We start from the raw sequence: 22,358 nt of genomic DNA, 5'->3' as shown, positions 1-22,358 counted from the left end.
AAATGATTTCAAGACACCACCGACACCATTGTCTGCTGCATTTTGAGTGTAATAATTTTTCAAACCAGCAATGATTATTTTTTGTGTTAACCTATGAATTATTTTGCCATAATCATTCATAAGTTAACACAATCTGCTGATATATCAATAGCAGAATATTTCTCCCTAAAATCTGTGTCAGCTTCACCCACTGTCAGTCAGGCTCTATTTCAAGCACAGCACCGCAGACGCACTCCTTTCCACACTCTCCTTGATACAACAGTATATAGTAAATATCCGTTTGTGGAAAAAAGGGCTCCTGGATGTGGTTGTAAAAAGGGTACCACCAACAACTCTCCCTGGCCAGTAAGTGGCACTGGATGCAAGCTGTATCTAACAACCAAATGGTGTGATGGAAAAAAGGGACCACACAGTAAGGCCATGAAAACCAGTAGGCGTACAGATGTGTAGGTTAAGGCCTGGGTTTGTTTAATAGATAGCTTGAACAAGAGGTTTCTGAGAACCACAGGGCGACTAAACCACTCTGTGCTTTCTTTTTCCAACAGGCTTTTTTCTTCTTAAAAAAAACATAGTTCTTGTCTCAACGCAAATTCTCAGTGTAAATCCCTCTACTGCCACGGTTCAGTTATGTGGACAGGTTTCTCCTGCAATATATCATGCTATATATATATATATAGTTTTAGAATATAAGCCTTTGACATATTAAATCAGTCTATCACCATGAAAACATTAACTTACTTCTTCTTGCCTTCCTCTTTGCATCAATCACAAGGGATGGCCATCGGCCTACTGTCACTGCTCCTGTCAGGCTGTTAACAATCTCACGATACAACCCACAGTCATCTCAGTTTAACCCACTTACAGACTGCCAAAAATAATTTCTGGCTTGAAATGTGATAAATAAAATATACTAATTAAGTGCTATTTACTGTGTCAACAGAGAACAGAGACCTTGTTAGAAGTGGCACCTTAATGGGCTTCAAATACAAAACACATTGTCAGACACAGGCTCTTTAACATATCCTCTATTAGAGGTAAAGGATGATTATCCAACATTTGTACAGTATGTGGGAAATGACTCCCTGAGCGCAAAGATTCAGGCTATTCTTCACCGGGCTAAAGAAAAACCAGACACATCTATGGCTCGGCCCAAAAGAGAACTTCACTTGGTACCTCATTTCTTCTTCCCTCTTTCCAATTAAGGGGGCGAAAGTGAGGTGTATTAAACTGACATGGTGCTGCATTTTCTGGTGCCTATCCCGGGCCGTTATGTGTTTTATCCTATCAATCCCTGTGAAATAGAAAACGGATGTGGATGTTATGGAAGGATGAAGGCAATGAGTGGCAGCAGGCGGTTGAAATGGTCTAATTACTTCCAGGCCCTGTCTGTCTAAGGGAAAAGATGGTGGCAGCGCCTGGGGAACCGTGGTCCAGGGTTCAGGTAAACAAACAGCATACAGTGGGCTGCATTATGATTTCTGAACATTGAAGAGTTTGTTTATCGAGATGAGGTCTCGGCCGAGGCGTCTGTACAGAAGAATGACGGCTGTTGTTCGAGGGGGACAGTGGAGATGTTATCGCCTGTTTTTCTTCCTTTTTGCTTTCTGGAACGCACTGAGAATAACACGAACCGCAAGTTTCAGCTGGACAAGGAGAGAGAGAGAGACCAACAAGCTTCTGGGGGAAAACCTGGAATAGTTTCTGTCTAAAAGTGATCCAATTCTCAGAAAGATCCTGCTGAGAAATAGGCTGACGCTCCAGTTTCTGCTCTCATTTGAGGGAAGTCAAATACTTTACACACGACCCCATAGAGCAGAGCAATTCTCCCATTAGCAATGGCTTGGAGATTAGACAATGAATCCTTGTCAGCTCCTTTCCCCCCTAAGTCTTTTGAGTGGGTTAGGAATTTAGGCCCACTCGTTACACCGTTATCTAACAAAATCGTTTTTTATAAAATACTGAAGGAAAGTCAGCAAAACATGTGGCCAAGGAAATCTCGATGAGAGTGCTGTGCATCTAACATACACTGGACAGTATATCACAGTAGGGAGAAGGGGGCACATATTTTGATTACACAATCACTCATTGTACACAGCCATTTCTGATTCCCGGCCATGTGGACTTACAAGACAGTAAACATACAACTGCTTACAGGAATGTCAACTGTGGAAAAAGTGAGTTCATGTGCAAATTTAGAACGCCCTGTGTTTCACTGTGGGGAATTTTTTTTTCCCACTTGCAGCTCCTGTACAATCTCCAACATCCGAATTAACGGAAATAAGGTTACAGCTAGAGATAGCTGGCTGTGGGGAATTTGAACAGTCTAAACTTGGTCTGAGGTGGAGGGGAGTTATGATGTGGAAGGGAGCTGTGTAATGTTCACTTTTTGAATGATTTCGCTTGGGTCATATGTTCTTTATCGAAGAACAATCAGATGAGCTAATAGCCGCAAAGTACTATGCCAAGACTGATGTATCTGTTGACTGGGGTTATGAGCTTCGTCACGGAGTTGAAAAGAGTCTACAGGTTTGAAATACACTGTGTGGACCTGAAGTGACAAAGCAGCAGGAGAGCAAAGAAGAGGAAGGGAGGTGAATGAGTTTGCTTCCAGTCTCTCTGACCAACACTGATGACACATTCAGCATATTTCATTCTTTTTAAGAGAGCAAACAGAGACCGCTCTCCAAACAGCTCACTTTTTATTTGTATATCAGTCAGACTTTTGTTCAACAGATGTGGAAAAAATAGTTCTCCTGTTGAATTGTTTCCAAACCAACAAAGTCACCTTGTAAGTTTGGGATTAGTGAAAGCACATTTTTTACAATTTGATCAAATTGTAATAGTTTACAAAAAACTTCTATTGAGCTATATGAACTGGCTGCAGGTAAAAGTAAGTAAATCATCTAGAATGCAAAACCTGTGATATAATGAAATTAATTTTGCAAGATTTTTATATTCTGCATATATTGGCCTAATACATGTAAATACTGAGTAATACATAGCTGTTAAACCATACTATATTATTCATTTCAATGAGTAAATAAACACCCTATGGAAAACACTATCGTTGTCCAATCAGTGAAAGTATTGAGCAAAACTATATTATTGCTTAAGTACATACAGCCTTTTCCAAATAGCTTTACCAAAACTGCTTCCAGCCAACCAGCTCCTGTTCCGCTTGCTGCCACCTTCACTAACCACTAAACACGGTAGGTTCCCCCATGAGTCATAGCCGTGTTTTATGGAGCCACAGTAATGGCTTTGTAAATGGCTTTGTATTTATATAGCACATTTCTAGTCTTTATGACCACTCAAAGCGCTTTACAGTACAGTTCTACATTCACCCATTCACACACACATTCATACAGTGCATCTATTCGCAGCACTTAGTTATTCTATGGGGGGCCATTCAGGGTTCAGCATCTTGCCCAAGGACACTTCGGCATGCAGATGGGTCAGACTGGGGATCGAACTGCTGACCTTCAGATTGGAGGACGACCACTCTACCCCTCAGCCACAGCCGCCCAACCTTAATGGCAATAGGCGCTCTGACGCATGCTACAGACCACCAGTATGGCGCTCTGCCTGCAGCTCATGGTGTGAAATGTTCCCAGAGACTTGGAAGGCAGGAGACTGCAGGCGACTTTCCCCACAGTCTAAAGGAATAAAGGTGAACCCAGAGGTGACCCGGCTGGGCCACAACAGATTTACTGTGTTTTAATTCCCAATACTTGGTTTCCTGTGCCTGAGAACCACAAAATATGATACACCGAGCTTAGTGACTAAGAACTAATTGTTATTCCTTCCCCCTTTCCTTAAAACCTGGAGATTTTGTGTAGCATCGGCTGTCATGTAATCAGCTCCACATGCGTGTTTCATAACAATGTAGTAGAGTGGATAAAACAGGGAGTAGGTAAAAAGCAGCACAAGACCTGCTTCCAGACAAAGGGCTGCTGGTTTTCCTTTGGAGTCAGCCACACTAACTTGGATAATTTGTCTCTATGAGTGGAGCAATGGCAGGTTTAATATTTATGCCTCCCTGTGGAAGGGCACTTCAGACCAAGACCCAGCAAACTTGTGGCCAGCTACTTCAAAGAAAAGCAACAGCCAGAAGACATTGATCTGAGAAACTCCGGTAACATTTCATGTAAATCCCATTCATGTTCTACTGGAACCAAATATGCATATTAACAAAAATGGCAATATCACCACAAAGATGAGTGACTCCCTCGGGTATTGCTGATTTTGCAATATTTTCTGAAATAAGGAGTTGGACAATCTCTGGGCTGCAGCCCAGACATTCCTTAAAGCCTTTCTTAACTTCTCTTTGTCAAACAAATGAACCTGAAGTGGCAACATGGGAATGGGTTACCACCTGACATCCATGGTGCTCAGAGCACACTCCCCATCCTTACCCTTGGCCCCTTGACATTTAGCCTAATAAAAGCAAACCTCTCCCTCTGCCACATCAAAGCCGGATGACCTGCTGTGGCCCTGATCCTTCGCCAGCTTTCCTGTATCACTTTCAAACACAGCCACACAGGGAAATTTAATAAGAGATGGACAGCTAATGTCTTCCACCCAGGCTCCAGTCGGTCAGCAAACCAGCCAATCAGCTCGTCAGAGGGGTCTGTTGTGAAACCAGACCTCTGCTTTGTATCATGGAGCCAGACATTGGACAAACTGTGCAATGGCTGTATAACATGCATGGCTAAACCAAAGGAGGCTATTAAAGACATGAAGAAGAACGATTCAAAACCCACAGAAAATTATCTGTCTACGAAATGCTGTCCGTTGGGAAATCATATCAGCAGTAGAAAGTTCATGCTCAATGTGTAGCAGTCCGTAAATCAGTAATTTTTTCCAATAACTGCTCCAAAAAAACAAACAGGAAACAGCAGAGTCAAACAAAGTCTTAGTAAAAAAGTGGCTGAGAATGACGAGGTTAATGATTAAAGTTAAATTAAATGGAAAAATTAAAAGATGCATCAACGAGACGTGCCAACTGACATTTTTCAGTTTTTCCTCCAAAAATGTTGACGTGTGTGATGTAACATCCCAAAAACTGGAAGATCACACTAACAGGAGTACAGAGTTTAATGCGGCGAGCAGATATCACCCAAACTAGCATGGGGACGCTTTGTTTGTGGGTTCTGTTTGATCGACTATGACATGTTTACCACTTCTTCAGTTCTGACACAGTGGTCTATTATCACTATCATATGGAGCGGGAATACTCATGTGGCACGTTTATATAGTTTTGGAGTCAACCTGATAACTCATCCTTAACATGGACACATTTAGGAACAGATGGAATGCATAAGACATGGCTTTGAGTAGAAGCTGAAATTTCATCCTGCAAAAGTGCTGTTGCTCTTCTAAGCCGTTAAAAGCAGGACTTGTTACCATAGCTTTATTAAAAACAAGGGAAAGAGGTGTTTTCTTTTAGGTGGTTCTTTAAGCCTAGGACACCAAAACCCTGGTGTTGGATTTAGTTTGTTGTGCCATTGTGCGTCACTGGGAAACCAGCACCTATGGAGGTTCCATGCTGACAAATTGAAAGAAGAATGCTATGTTTATTTATCTGTTATTCCACCGATTGCCTTTACAAAACCCACCAGTGCTATAGCTGGTTTCTATGTCTCAAATTTGAATCTTTCTGCCCTGGTTTAATGGGTACAGGTAAAAAGGTCCTGCTGTCTGGATCTCATTTTCCCTCAGCAGTAGACCAGATTCCTTTGAAGCATACACACAGTTTTTTTTTGTGGCAGCCATTTTGATAATGAGTTACAATGTGTCCGCTCTACAAAGCCGCTCTGAGTGCATTAAGGCACCATTTTAACCTCCACCATTCACCCATATTATTCCTGACTTTATTGCCGTGAAGCGGACCTAGGTGCAGAGTACTGCTCCTCAAGCCACATACATGTGCCTTCCATCAGCTGTCAAATCAAGCTTTCAGTGAGAGTGAGCATACAGTGTTACATTTGATGACAACACATGGTGAAGATTTATACAAGAGAAATCTCAGAAAGCTTAGATCTTGATGTGTGGCTTTGATCAAAAGATTATGGGCGGGGATTTTGTGAGTTGATGAGTAGGAAGAAGAACGGAGGTTGCAGTGTCATGCCTAAATAGAAAAACTAATTAAAATGTGGACTTATAAAGTTCACCGCTCAATTTTTTGTCTACGCATTGCTTGTTACATCATATCAGCAGTATATAGAACAGGATGTACAAGCAGTCACATTGATGCAAATGCACCCCCTGTGCATCATATGTGATCAGTGAATTCAATCAAATGACATCAAGCTCAGTAATTCAGTCCAAATAATATTTCTTTTCTCTTGTTGTGAGCGCTTGGATTGACGAGCAGTGATGGAACTAGGAACTAACAAGGTACAATACAATACCAGTCTTTCAAAATGGCTTCAATTTGGATTCATTACAAAATAATCACACTCTATACAGAAATAAGCCTAACTATATTGCGTGAGACTGAAACAAACATCAACCGGCTGATAAATTGTTTCCTTTGGTGGTTTCAGACTGTGCTTATTTCTTTTTGCTGACTTTCTGACTCTTGGTCAGTGGTACAAAGATGACAGACTTGGACACTGGCTAGCAGCTTTTGGTCTATTAGAACTCAAACCTCCCAAGGGTGCAGCGGTTTGAACTCAGTCACCTGGTAGCACTAATTGCACAGTCCTATTCAGTAGAGAGGCCCTTCATTCCTACGTGGGCTAGGAGGAAAACAGGGAATGGAATGCAAATTGGTAAAAGTCAGTGCTACATGTCTCAGGGAAGAATGGAAGGAGTCACCCAGGTCAACATGTTGGGTGTACTTTAATAAGCATGGTCAGTTCAAGAGCTCAGCCCTCCCATGAAGTGAATGTGCATGTTTGCAAGAGATGAAGAGAGAAAGAGAAGGTAATTTTATAGCATTGATTCAACTGGTTTGTTTAGAGTGACACCCATATATAAATGTATCTTAGGGGCAGGGTTATACTAAGAAAGAAGTGGGTTTGTATGTTGTAATTTCGTTTGATCCTTAAACATAATTTTCTGACATCACAGAATAAACTAAAGTTCAAATATTACATAAATATATGGTAAATATATAAATTTTCTTCCCTCTAATTTGTCATAGAATTTTTTCATTGTTCAATAAAAACATTAGTGGAAGACATTTATGTGCTGGATGTGTGTTCATATATTACCTGGGCAATGTTTTTGTTGAGTAGGTAGACCCCATATTCAAAATGAAACCGCTCTCCTCTCGGGTACAAGGGGAATCTGTGAGAGATGGGGGGGAAAGAAAAACTTAGCATTCAACAGGAACAGGTGATTTACTCCATTTGATCCATTACCAACAGAGTCTGAAAGCAATCGTGTTTAGACCCTTCAAACAAACACTCGAAAGCCAACTAAGCATATTTAACTCTACAACAGCATTACATCCATATCACATGCATAACACAATATACTGTAGATATAGGCATGTGGAAAAGTCAATATGGGATGGTGAAATTACATAGGTGGTTCATTCTTTGTTAATTCTTCTTTGAAGGACTCCAACAACTGTTGCTTTTTGCCTCTGCCACAGGCAATGAATTCATCCTGTTCCTGAAAGTCCTCGTTCATGTAGCTACTGGCGTTTACATAGGGCAAAACTTGCAGATGGTTGAAGAAACTGGGTACGCGTCTCTGATCCCATCCCAGCGACGCCACCTCCGTATCTTGTTAAACTGAAATATCAAACAGGGCAGAGGCGTCCAAACAGCCTGTCCATCTGCCTCTCAGTAAGAACAAAGAGAACTTTTCCTTTCAGCATGGTGGGAAAGTCCCATCGGTGCCAGTCAGATGTCTTAGTTAGGACTGCACAGGGAGTGCTCAGGAAGGATTGGGGGGGAATAGCCCTGGGTGCAGGGGTAGGATAGAGAGGGGAGCATGCTGACTTTCAGAATGGGAAAGTTCTCTTTGCTACCAGGAACGCAAGGCTGGACTCATCCCTTCCTGTCATTATGCGCTTATGTTTGCTGCTCTCCCACTGAGGAGGATACAGAATATTGGGAAAGCAGCTCCACAGACTGAGCAGTCTGACAACACACGCACACACACACACACACACACACACACACACACACACACACACACACACACACACACACACACACACACACACACACACACACACACACACACACACACACACACACACACACACACACACACACACACACACACACACACACACACACACACACACACACACACACACACACACACACACACCTGTCTGCATCGGTTATTTCTCTACATTAATACAAAGGGTGGGAATCGAAAGGTTACTCATGATATGATCCTATGATACAGCCCACAGTATCACAATACAGCGATCCTGCGATAAATCATTGCAAGACAATCATATAACGATGTCTTACTGAGGAAGAATGCCAAATGCCCCTAAAGAGGTAAAGCGCCGGAAACTGCATTTATTCACTGCAATTAGGTGTCAGTTTTTCAGACTGAGATAAAACAATGTAGAAAGAAGTGTCTTGTGTATAAATAATTTCTTGTGTATAAAAGCATCATATGTATATAGTGTATTGATAGACTTTATATACATGATGCTTTTATGTATATATATATATAAGTAAATATCAATATTGCATATCAATAATCGTATCTCATGAGTCAGGACAACAATATTCTGCCTTATCGAGCACTATTCCTTCTCTATATATGTCACCTTAAATGTAGAGTCAGCATATAATTGTAATCCAATTAACTTTCTTGCTTGTCTCGCTTTTATATGGCTATTAATACTTTTACTATTGCTACATGGCTAAGAGCTGGGAAATGCCAGGCTCGCCCATATGGTCGCTTTTAACAGTGGGTCATTGTAGCAGACAATCAGTAATGAAAAAGTTACACTGCTCAGAGTGCGTATATAACCTCTTGTAAAGGAAAAATGGCTGAAACTCTTGGCAAGCAACCATCACAACCACCCGCCAGCATTAAACTACATTCAGTGGCAGTGAAAACTTACATAAAGCACCTTCAACCTCTCATTAAAACACTGAAATAGTGGTTTGAAAATGTCTTTTTAATAAGAGTTTCACTACTCAGTTCTACACGTGAAGATGACATCTGGTCTTTATAAAAGCAAAAATCCAACAATAAACATGTAAGATGCTACCAAGGTCAAGTACTGTCACAGGCGTACATACACATTCTGTAGACTGAGCATTCACGCTGTTAGTCAAATAAACAGATGTTGCTTCTTCTTGTTGCAACAGTTGTTGCTGCCAAAAGGCCATGGCAAATGGAAACAACGAACAGAGGAAATAGTCTTATAAAAATAAGCCTTTCCATCTGAAAACTGATTAATTAAGTTTGTGTTACTGTTTATGCCAAAACAACAGCACAGAATTGTGTTTGGAGTAGCACCTTGATGTGTCTGTTTTATTGCAACTTCCATAAATCATTTTTTTAAAGCATACTTTTTCATATGACAAATTGTATTACTACTGGTGTTAGTCCAGTGAAACGCATATTTTTTTCTACTTTCTCATACAGACATAAGTGGACTGAAGGAGGAGGACTTCAGAAAGAGACAAATTCTGTAATGAGAGAGAATCACATGTATAAGAACACAAAAAAGCTTTATCCTTAGTATGACCAATTGCACAAGACACTGCCATGCCACTATTACAATATGACAGTACAACCAGAATATGAGTTCATATGTGTATTCTGTACAGAATGTGCACGTGTTTAAACTCATTGCATAAATGTGTGTGTGTGTATTGCAGAGTATGTGCATCCGGCATGCCTCCATCCGGTGTGTGTGCACCTGGGAAATGAGTCTTCATCCCCTCTTACTATGACCTATAGGTGCCTGAGGCAGCGGGAGAATCCAGCAGAAAATAAACTTAGTGCTGGTACTTACCTGAAGTTGATCGTGAACGGAGATCATGTTGGCAACAGCCCTATAACCCGGCATGTTAATGTACTGATTTAGATGTGCTTGTGGCAAGCTAAAGGAATGAGACCAAGAAAACAAATCTTTGATGACACCTACATTTCTGAATTTCTGATGTACAACATTGCCATTGAGCTTATTACAGACTATTTTTAACAAAGGTCCATCTTTCTTTTTTTGTAGGGGTTCAATCCATTTTAGTTTTGTCCTACTTTATATCTGAGCCTGTCTGTAGATCTCTGATAACATTATGACCCAGTGCTCACTGTAAACACCTCCTCACTCACACATCACACGGCAACTCTGAAGTAAACTACCCACAGATGGAGATCATTCTAGCCCTAGAATGAATTCTAACAGGATGTTGCTGCAAACACTTGCAAACAAAAAAGTGAGACACAGTGGCCTGAGGGCCACACACCCAGCCACTTGCTGGTCCTCCACATCCCCGACATGAATCCAGGGCCCCATGGAGAAAGCAATATGCCAGAGGTTATATCTCAGCACCAGGAAATAACTAACAGAGAGAGGAAGAACAACAAAATAAGCATACTCCTCACGCCGCTGGCATTCCCAATATCACCTCTCTGCTAACAGATAGGATTTGTTTGATGATGAACACGCATGAAAAGGAAAACAGAGCCACTTCCAACACACACACACGCAAACACATGAGTACACACACCGGCTCCGTCACAGCAAAGTGATTAATGACCGCTGTCCACTGTGTCTGAAATCACACTGGAGAGACTCCGGTTCACCAAACACCAGGAATTCCTCCTGGGGACGTCCAGTAAAGTCAAATATATTATTACACAGCAGTGGGGAAGATCGAGGGAGGAACTATGATGATGGAGGGAAGAGAGAACGTTCAGGGGGAGTACGTGAATCACATTTCGTTGATTTATATATTATCTAATATGTCCGAGTTTACCCCACTGAGATTAGGACACTTTCTGTCAAAACATAGGCAAAGACTCATAATGAGGCCCAAAGTACATTTAAAACTCCTTATGTTTATTTTTCTGAAGTCAACTGTGGGGACCTCTGGGAACAATGTTGGGGATAAATAACCATAACTAACACTTTTACTTTAACAGTGGTGCGTGCATGGGACAGACCAATAAGTCAGATTGACAGGAGGCAGAACACCATCTTTTATCACACAGCCAGCAACAGAAACACTAAACAGGATGAAATAAATTACAGGCTTGAAAGAATATGCCGGCCAAAATCAGTTTGCTGTCAGTTCATTATGATGGAGGCTCCAGAATAAACAGGCACGAACCAGAAAGACTCACACTCAGGCTAGAGCTGTACTGTTTGTAGCCCTGTGTGCGCTTTCCCACTGGCTGAAAACAACATGTTTTTAAATGAGGTCATACTTACTTCACCCCTTGCACCTTGTGTGCGATACAGTTTGGGTCTTTTGTTAAATTGAGTTGTACATTCAAATCAAATCAAATCATCTCTTTCCCAGCAGTCCTCCTCCTGTTTCCTCACTTTCCTCAATCAAACCGTTTCTTCTGTAAGCACATCCCTCTCCTGCCCCGCTCAATGGCAGCTCCGCTGACGGGTCATGTCTGCACAGCTAACACAGCAAACTGAATATGACAAGCAACCATAATCAACACACCCACTCACTTTAGTGTCCATCTAAAGGACTGATTACTTAAACATGAAAGCTGTTTCCATTTTGCTAATATTCAACTCTGCGTGCACTGGACCAAAAGATGAAAAAGAATTTACAGTGAGTTCAGAGCAGAAGAAAATCTGTCACTTTTTTTTCCCCTGTCATAAAAAAAATCCCTCTTCTCTTTTTTTCTACCCTAAAAAGGTGGGCTAGTTAACATGTAAGTGCTGGCATGGCCTATAGACACAAATTATGTAATTAATAAGTGTGGAGGCATGAAACTGTAAAAAGACAAAAGCTACATCTCACAGGAAAGTCCCCTGTCTTTACGAGTGAGAATATGTACACTCCTGGCCTGCCAGCTCTTTTTACTGCAGCGTCTAGACACCTATTCTCTACACAGGCAACCTTCAAATACAGTATAAAGCAGGTACTCTTGTTAAAAGGAGGAAACAACCATTAAACTTACAGCTACAATGATAAGATCAAGATATAGTTTGTTGCACTACTCTTCCTGTCAAACTCTTGACATAAAAACACACCTCTGTTGAGTTATATTTCTTTCATCTTTGGATGCTCCAGTGCCGACACTGTGCCACTGGGCTGCACTACGGGGGCCCCTGAGGATCATTTAGACTCACTATGCTATTTGTGCAAACGGAAAAGGTGAAAGGTACTATGCATCTCTCGTTAAAGCCTTGTATATGTATTTTTCTCTGTACACACAGGCTGTTTGACATTGGTGGTGCCCTCTGAATTCTTAAAATACAATAACAGAGCCGAAATGGAGGGTGCTGAGTCCACCTCAGCCCTGTTTCTTTGAGTTGTAATAGCCGTCGTCTCTTCAGGCAGCCCTGTTAAAAACATTGTAGAAGAAAAAACATGGCCACAGGATCTGTGGGTGCTTCTTGTGCAAACTAGCGAGCATGTATGTTTACGCGTGTATATTCAACGCCCCTCTTTCACCTTGAGGGTCCATTGTATTAAAAGGATTATAAAGGAGGACACAGACCTGCAGGTGGGTGGTCGTCCTCAGCTATTCTGAGGTTCATGAGAATACGGTGGGAAGAGACCCAGTGACTGGCTGACCTGCTGTAATGTATACACATGCTGAGGTCTCCACATGTGTTGGCTTGCCTGTTTAGACATCCTAATTAATACTCCATAATGTGCAAAACAACAGTTCTGCACATGGTGGAGACCAGGTTTGTCCAGTACATGTCTGTTTTAATGGTGAAGCTATGTTGGTAGGGGGAGGGGGGGGGTCACAATGTCTTTAATGTGCAATTTCAAACAGCACAGGCTCATAAATCATTTTGCTCTGCTTTTAAAAAAAACACCTGCCTTGCAACTGTCAAGGCTCTAATGGCAGTGGTTACTATATAAATCACAGTGAGCTGTAATTTTCAATATCTGAGAAATGATTACAATGAGCATCTGTCAGTGAATGCTATTTTAATGACCACTGTTGCACTTAAGAACCCCGTATAACTGTTTCGCCATCTTGGTCTATGCCGTTAAAGTGTCTCCTGAGTGATGTGGCGGTTGCTTACTCTGTCACACTGGGTTTTCATCAAGGCTCTTAAGAATATCCAGGGTTCCGCTGACCCCCGGTTCCCAACCCCCACCCTCTAATTTTCTCATTCCTATTCTTTTATTTTCTGCCATTGTTTTAATCACAAGCAGAGCTGGAGATGAGCAGTCTGACCAGGACCATACACTGTATTCACTTTCGGCCAAAACTTAGTCAAAGAAGAACATCAGTTCAACCCCAATGACAGTGTCTGTGATCTGACACTCTTTTTAGAACACATATTTTGGATCAATAATCTAACATCAAAGCAGTCTCACAAACGTGACATAGCTGTATTTAAAGGGCTAAGACTATACAGTTACTGTGATGTCCTTAGGCACAGCCATGCCTGGTCAGTTCATGCTCAGTGACAACGCAAACATGCTGGTGCTAAGCAGGTTTGATATTTTGTCATGTTTACCATCTTAAATGAACATGTTAGCATTCTAAAGTTTGCTAAATGGTGCTACATAAAGGGCAGCTGAGGATAGTGGATATGTCATTAGTTTTGCAGCTATTTGGTCATAAACCAATTAAAGGTCCCATAATACAGAAAATGAGATAGAAACTGCGCCTTAGAACAAGCTGTCAGGACTTCCTTGGCCGTTTTTAGATAATTATTTTTATTTATTGATGGTGAAAAGCTATGCTAACCTACCCAGCCCAATGTGAAATTATAATCCCTCGGTCTCTAAATTAACCAAATTTAATTTATGTTTGGGTTTAATATCACACAGAGGCATGGCTACTGGCAGAATTGTTCAATATAACATCAGTGAAATAGAACATGTCTGGAACATGAGGGAGACTGAAAGGAAAGCAACAGATGATGCCATAAACTAAAGACATTCAACAACAGGTGCAAAACAAATAAATTGAGATCTTTCAGTCTGAAAACTGTTACAAAGCCAATGCTAAGGCTCTGGGGCTCCAACAAACCATGGTGTGAGCCATTATCTACAAATGTAAACAAACCAAAATTCAGCCAAGAGCATTTCGACAACTCATCCAGGAGGTCACAAAAGAACCCAGATGAACTTGGAAAGAACTGCAGGTCTCATTTGCCCCACAATAAGAAAGCCACTGGGCAAAAGAGGCATCCATGGGAGAGTTGTATAGGGCAAACCACAGTCGACAGAAAAATAACACAAATGCTTGTCTCACATTTGCCAAGGTTTTGAAGTGGTCTAATCAAAGAGCTGTCTTGATTCCAATACGGATTCTGTGGCAAGACCTTAAACAGGAAGCTCATTCTCTACAAAACCTGATGTGGCTGAATTAAACAAATTGAAGTAGTGTGGGCCAACATTTCAACACACGTTATAGCTAACGGCAGTGGTGGCCGCCATGAATGGTAAAAAACAGCTAATAGGTTTTATTTGATGATCTGACACGTATAAAAATGCCAAATATACAAAATTCACAGCACTGTGTTTCGTTAGGAACTTAAGTGACGCACCGACTAACATTGTCATCTCATAGCTAAAAAGAGGGCGAGCTTTGATAAAGACACAAAGACTGTGACATATACATCCATTTCTCAGTCTATGAGCAAGGATACAATGCTATTAAATGCTAACAGCTGGCTGAGTCTTTCCTTTCAACCTATTGCATCCTTCAGAAAGCCGTCCAGCACACATGTTTCTTGTTATCGTTTTAATGAAGTATGGACAAAGACAGAACAGGGGTAAACAGACTATTCCTGCCATTGTCCTTGAGTGATTTGGTAGAAAACCTCAAAAGGCAAGTAAACATTCAGTCTGGTCCCTTGGTGTCTTTGCAGTTGACATACAGAACTAAATAATGAGCTATTTGACTCAAATTTGATTTCAGCTGTCTGACTCCCGAGTTGATTGCATCTGTCATCTCTTCAATGAAGAGTACAGTAACTATGTAACGGGACCACTACCAAACATGTGCATATGACACAGCTTGAATAGCTAGATTTATTGTACAGTGGGACACAATAGAAACCACAATTGTGCCTTAATTTCCATGTTATACAGGAGATTGCACCAAACCCGAAACTATAAATTGTCAGTCCTTAATTGTGCCACATATTGTGAGGAAATGAGTCTGGCACATCTAAAGAAGGTGAATGTTATCAGGTGAAAAGGATAAAATGCCATTCATACCCATTGTACAGTATTAGCAGCAAATATCTCAGAAGAGATATCTTCAAACCTCTGCAGCTTAGATCAAATCGATCTGAATGTCACATACCTATGTGGGTGAGACTGAAAGTACGCCCTCTGAAATGACTGACAAACTCTACTTTTGTGTCCTTATAATGTAGATAGAGCAGGATCATGCCCTACAGGCTTAAAGTGCTTTTCTCTGTCACTGCTGTGCAGCCCAGGGCCGGACAGGGTAGTTTGGGTGTAATCCCCTCATTCCTTCTATACACATGCTCCATGAAACCACTGAATCCCCGGAACAATAACCTCTCTTCTTGGGGCTCACGGTTTCCTGTGGTCTTAAGCTAGCCCTCCTCTACTGGCATCACAGTTCACCCCTCCACCAGCCGCTTTTTTGTGACTGAACCAAGCATTGATGTGTAAATCCACTTACATCCGATTTTCTTTTAGCCAATAATAAAGACAGTACATTTTACAGTAACTGATTTGCCTAAATTTGGGGTGAAAGACTGTATGACGCAGCGCTCTCTTTTTAATGGCTGTGTTCTGGTCTCAATCAAACACTGGACATCTGGATCGCATAGCCCCACTTCTCCCCCAGGCAATCAGAAACACTGGAACTGTGCTCTCTGCAGGACAAAATGTGGGAGCAACATGCCGTTAGGGTCCACTGATTTCAGAGAACTCTCTGACAGGGAGGAGGAGGATTTGGAGACCCCCAAAAAGGCCACATCCTCGGTCAGCCAAACAGGGGGGTCATCTTCCACACCTTACTGTCAAACATTCTACCAGGGCCAGGTTCAGACTCTGGTCTGTGCCCAAGTGCTGGATGGTAACACGTTTCAGACCAACAAAGGCCTCTTTTTGTGGCAAAATACCAAGCTAGAAGAAGTAAGGCAACCATTATTCTAAGCCGAGGTGGAAAGAAATAAAGTGATATTGGTCAAAGTCAATTACATTCATATTTGTTCACACCACACTGAATGTCCTGTGCTTGTAACACTCAAATAAACACATTTTATTTCTCCGTTGTCACCAGTGCTATTAAAGACCAACAAGAGGGACTCTTGTGTTGGATCATAATTGGGTCAAATATTTTAGCTACTGAAACCTGTATAGGCAGGTTCTGCGGTATAACCACAGAATTGGCGAGAACACTGAGCCTTACATTAAAAGATGTGTGACTCTAAAAAAAGCAACAGGAGTAGTCGCATGGCAAAAGAGGGGGTTAGGACAATTACCGTTCAACAGGGGCCTACAGTGCAACACACAACTAAAATCACAAAACATTCCTGGGTGCGTGCCATTATAATTGACTAAATGCTTGGTAATCCTGCCACACTTCGAGAAACGGATCCCAAGCCACCTCACTTATCACCAGCGGCTGCCTCTTTCCGACACTTTAATCACCCCTTTTCTGTACACTTTGTGAGCTCAGCTAGTTGCTTTCCGTCTCGCCACACATCATTTTGCTGTGTGTCTGCAGCCCGCTGGGGCCTCACGGGTCATAAACATGTGGAGGGGGGGGGTTAAAGTTTGCTGGAGTTTTTGGCCCCACTCCGAGACACCTAAGGGTGCTGCTGGATTGTCGTGTCTGTTCACCAGCCACACAGCCTGCGGGTTTATTTTTTGTTGCTGGATGCCAGTGTAAATATCCTGCATAGTAGGAGTGGAAATGTGTAAAGTGACTCCCAGGGAGCCTCTCCAGCTGTTGTCATGACATAATCACGTACACAGAGAGATGGCCGCTCACTCACTGTGTTGTCTGATAGTGTCCCTTTTTCTCATACACTTTCTCCCAGCTGTTTGTCTGCTTAGTTTGACAAATTGGGATGTGAAAGTATCATTCCTATGTGCACTGATTGAGGATAAGCAGTGACTGGTTTTGGACTGGGACTACAGCACAAAGTGGCATTGGTAAACAAAAGAGTTATTAACCCCCATAGCGTTACACCCATAGTTGGCTATTCAATAAGCAAATGAACACAGAATAAGATAAGGATAGAATCCAAAGTATTATGATGATTTCAGATTCATTACACCGAACCGATTTGACATAAATGAGGCTTTCAAGTGTAGATTCACTGTACTGAGCCTCCTCCAGGTTTCAAATGATCCCCTAAGACTTTTACAGCGTTCTGAAACACATAGGAGATAGCTCAGTGCTAAAAGTACAAATGCCTACAAGTGCTTCCAAAGTTGTAGAGACAAACAGCCCAATGGTGCAGTGTTTAGCACTCAGAGCAAGATATCTCACTTTTTCTGGAGTCTTTCTGTGTAGAGTTAGCATGCCCTCATTGTCTGCATGGGTTTTCTCCAGGTAATTTGGCTTCCTCTCACAGTCCAAAGACACGCAGACACGCAGTCAATATGAGTGTGAATAGTTTTATGCTTTCCTGTATCACACAAGTGACTTGTCAAGGGTGTACGCTGCCTCTCCCCCCATGGTAGCTGGGATTGGCCCCCTCAACCAGGATAAGCGGTATATGATTGATTGAATCGACAAGGCCTAACTACCAACAACCAATCAGAGGTATGACACATGCGACTGAAAAGTGTAAACAGCGTACAAAATATAACTTCTTGTTCATTTGATACCGTCCCGATAGACTCATTGAATCAGGGGTTAGGGTTAACCCAACCCATTTAAGATAAGCTGTGATGTCAGGATGGATGAAAATTGGTCTGAATGGGAGCAGGAGCCTTCTGTGTAAACGTGAGCTCGCTGACTGGTCACGTTTCCAGGCTAAACAAAGCCGTGATGTGAAGAGCTGACGAGCGTGGGCATGACCGGTGACTTTTTTGCTTTGAACCTACAGCAGTACATCTTGAAACTAGGGGGCAATCATATTCAACCATGACTATTAGCAACACAGCTGATTAGAACATAATCTTCTTCATGACTCCTCCTCTCCCACTTATTGAAGGGGCTCTTGCACGTGTGGAATGCTGAGATCCATGCAAGGTGCATACTTTAGCATGGATGCCCCCAGCTTGCAATTATCATAAGCCAGCAGGGTTTTTAAATCTGACTTGATGCATAGTTACAAAACCATAACACATACAAATAATAATTTCATTACCTTGGCCTGTGCTGTAATTACAGAGCCGGTACACTTCATGACTTACACAAACTGCCCCTAAAAAGTCTCCCGTGAGGTTTGATCCTCAGTTTATCATTTGCTGCTCTCTACGTCAACATGGTATTTTTCAGTCGTTAAGAGTGCTTGATTCAACAAAGATGATATCATGCTGTGAAGATAGGAAGCCAAGTGGTTACAGCCTTCAGGTGTGATAGAGACACATAATGGGCACTGTGATTTACCGCCTCAGCAGCGCTTCATGATTCACTCACTGAAAACCTGAGCAAATTGAACAAGGGGAACTTTAAGTTGTTACCATGGGCAAAACATAACAGCTTGAAGAAGGAGACAGCACGTCCTTTCCAAGTTGTGTATCTCTATCGTTGTAAAAAAAAGCTTCCGTACTGAGGTGGTTGCTACGCTCAGTCTAAACACCTAATATCTGGCTCTGCCTCTGAATCAAGAAGTCAAGCCCAAGTCAAGACTGCCGTGTGTGTTGGTGAGAGTGTGTTGTTTATTGATGCATTGGTGTGAAGCTCCAAAAATTGAGTGCCAGCAGCCAGAAAGCACTTCACTCATGGAACATTAAAACAGGACGACAATAAGAAAATATAATCTGAAGTATTTAAATAATAGTAAATAAGAAAAAGCATGGCCTTTACACACTGCTGTTAAGTGAGACAAAGGAAACAAATTATTCAACATTGAAAACACAAGAGGAAGCTTCAAATCAATAAAATGGTGGTAAAAAAAGAAATGTCTTCATTTGGAATGTAGTTGTGTGCAGAAAGAATAATTTCAAGTTCAGGGACTCTGCAGGTTAATAGAGTTCCTTAAAAGAAATAAGAAAGTGAAACTGCAGCTATCAATTACATTAGCAATCAAGTATTCTATCTTTTATTCCATTGATTGTTCAAGTAATATAATACAAAATTTGTGTTACCTCACGAGAACAACAAAAGAGTTATATGAATTAAAAATATATATTTCAGGCTTTTAAAGATATCCACCAGTTGAAGGCAGGAACATGTATTGGGCTGCAGCTGAGGATGTGATGAAGACAAATATTCCAATATAATCTCTCTCGTACTCTCCACTGCATAGAAAGCGAACTACTATTACTACAGTCACAGTGATCTAGTTTACCTGAAACGACTTCCAGCCTGACCAACACAAGTACATCTAAAAAAGGCATCCATGGATGGACGTACAGGCACTAGATCATGTCACACTTCCCAGTTACTGTTTCTAAAAACACATGTACAAACAGTTGAGAATCCACACAGAGAAAATGCATTTTTATCGAGTTTCTTTTTTGGTAATAAGGGAAAAGTTGGAATCACAAGAAAGTTTTTTTTTTTTTTTTTCAAAACTTACAAGATGTTGAGATGTTGATATTTTTCTAAATTTAATATAGTTACAGTAATTTCCAAAGCAAGCATTTCAGAATGTTGCACAATTTCAGTGCCAATGTAAAAGTTGATTTAGTTGATCAAACAATTGAAATGATCATAATGTACCTTGATGAAAACCCTGTGGTCACAGTGTGGGATAAATTAAGTTATGTCACATAGAAACTAAGATTGTGTAACGCTGTAGAAGGTGAACATCTCAAAGCCAAACTAGCCGTTACATCGTGGAATAGTGTTGCAAGTCTTAGGGAACAGAAATCAGTGTATAACTAGAAGACACATGCATGCATGCACATACACTTGCACACCATAACTCTTTAACATTGTCCAGTAAAAGTTAATAGTAAAAAACATGTAAAAATTTGTTTGCCTTTCTTCTGTTTCTTCAGGTCATTAATAAGGTTGTATTACGTATTTGTTTCAAGCACAAAACAATGCTGTTGAATGCAGCAACCATTTGTTTGAACCATGTAAGTGTTTTTAAAAACTGACAGTTAACCATGTTTACAAGAGGGCATCATACAAAGGAACAAATTACTTGTTCCCTGACCTAGCCAGATCAATTACAGGAATGATTGTACTCTAGCAGGAAAGGGGTCCATCTTCACTGCCATTAAAAAGGAATTTCTAAATTGTATAAAAATGCACGTTGTTCTATTCACGTTTTAAGGCTGGAACTGTGCTGAGAACACGTGGTCCGAACCCTAAATGAATTGCATTCGTGCTCATGCCAAAGTCTCCACAGAGCTTGGAAAATAGAGCTCTAATCTGAACATCAGTAGAAGCGATCCAAATATTTTGGGGAAAGGGAAACGCGTGCAGTCCATACATGGCTGCCTAAGAGCTATAGTAAACCCTAAGATCGGCCACAAGAGAGTTTCCTCTATCATTAATTGGCAGAAACCACAACACTTTGCTTTAGTTGTCAATAAGAATCGTGCAGCAAAGAAGATAGACTTGTGAGTCAGCGTTTTTTGACCAAAGACTATCTTCAGAGTAGACGTTTTTGCTTTTTCCATGTCACATATTCAGCCTGACTTACTCTCTCTCCTTCTCCGTGAGTCTGTCGGTGATGGTGTCCTTGATGGAGGAGCGTGAACCCTTGTGGATCACCGGATATCTAAGAGGGATCTGCAGGAAGCACGAGATCATCAGGACCAGGTGCGCTGTGTACCCCAGGGCGACTGCTACGCTCCCGTCCTCCTTTGCTGCCGGACACAAGGTAAAACGACGGTGCCAGTGAGTCACACATTATGTCGAGCAGAAGAGAAACTTTACGATAAGCTACACGAATGAAAATCAATCAACGTTAATTCAATTCAAAGTGGCAGCATTTTCATCAACAAGAGTCACTTTTTTATTGTAACAAAAACTTCAGAACATGTTTTGGTTTGGAATGTGCGCTCATAAATTGTGTTTCCATAAACCATGTCCACTTCATGTGGATCCAAACACAAATGCATAAACATTCGACGATGTCTTGGTAGCCAAGTATTCACAGGAGGAAGAGCGGACTTTCATTCATGTGGGAAAGTGTTTTGAAAGCGATACAGATTGTGGCGTAGCATACATAGCATAAAACATACAAACATATAAAGCATTGGCTGCAGTGGGATCATTCCTATGAGATGTGCACTTGGGAAGCTAAAGCATCACTTGGAACAATCCCCCCTGAGCCCAAGTAACTCTAAGGGAGGGCGACTGGATGCTTCTGTGAACGTTCTGACAGGGAAACAAAACAGCAAACCATCCCACGTTAAGCAAAGAAAAAAATGGTTTCAAGACTACACACTAAGTGGTTTCACATTCTCCAATAGCAGCAGGACACTGCTTCAGGCAAAGACCTAAACACAGTGGTTTTTATCTCAATGCTTTGAAATAATAGACTATGACAATATTGAGTGGCCAACTCCTTGGTTCTTACTTTGTATTTTTCAATTTAACACAAAAAGCCTGCTTTGTATCACTCGTCTTCCTGCATCTTTTCACTCAATGGCAGCTAAAGTACCTGAAGTAAACAGCTTCCTGGCCTCAGGTGCTTTCGGATGATGCTTCACTCTAACCAGAATATTAGGTCAAGTAAAGGACATGCTACTAGAAGAGACACCCAAGGGTGCAACTGGAGACTGTTGGTACCTGGTAAGGCTGAGCTGACAAGGTATGGCTTAGGTAAATGTAAGGCGCAGATGAACTTCAGTGCCATCCTGATCCACTTTGACCCCCACTGGGATTAGGACTCCAACTAACTTCGACCCTGGTCTCTTAATGTGGAACATCCTCCCCTGTAGGCTATTTTAACCCGATTTAAACACCCATTGAGGCAGCTCTGGACTTGAACAATCTCTCTCTGGGACAGACCTCACGCAAATGAGAGCAGGGGTCAGCAGGGGGATAATAATATAAGACTCTACATGTAGTGCAGGCATTTGCAAGATACATAATATCCGGGCCGCACGAGATGCATGTGTTGCGAAAGTTCGTTGGGGAACATCTTGCTTGCGATGTGGTGCCCATGTTATCAGCAGCCACAC

At 41.6% G+C, this 22,358-nt stretch overlaps 1 protein-coding gene across 1 annotated transcript in view; it reads right to left on the bottom strand.

The window, feature by feature from the left end:
- The window catches only part of uvrag (UV radiation resistance associated gene), an 85,197-nt gene that overhangs the window by 26,849 nt on the left and 35,990 nt on the right, over positions 1–22,358 (bottom strand). Inside the window, exons 12-13 of the mRNA XM_053441360.1 lie at positions 20,870–21,035; positions 7,221–7,296 (exon numbers count right to left, since the gene is read on the bottom strand). Coding sequence (XP_053297335.1) covers positions 7,221–7,296; positions 20,870–21,035 — 242 coding nt within the window. The remainder of the gene's footprint in view (positions 1–7,220; positions 7,297–20,869; positions 21,036–22,358) is intronic.

The sequence above is a fragment of the Pleuronectes platessa genome, chromosome 15 (assembly GCF_947347685.1).
Source record: "Pleuronectes platessa chromosome 15, fPlePla1.1, whole genome shotgun sequence".
NCBI lineage: Eukaryota > Metazoa > Chordata > Actinopteri > Pleuronectiformes > Pleuronectidae > Pleuronectes > Pleuronectes platessa.
This window is presented reverse-complemented; position numbering and strand designations above follow the sequence as displayed.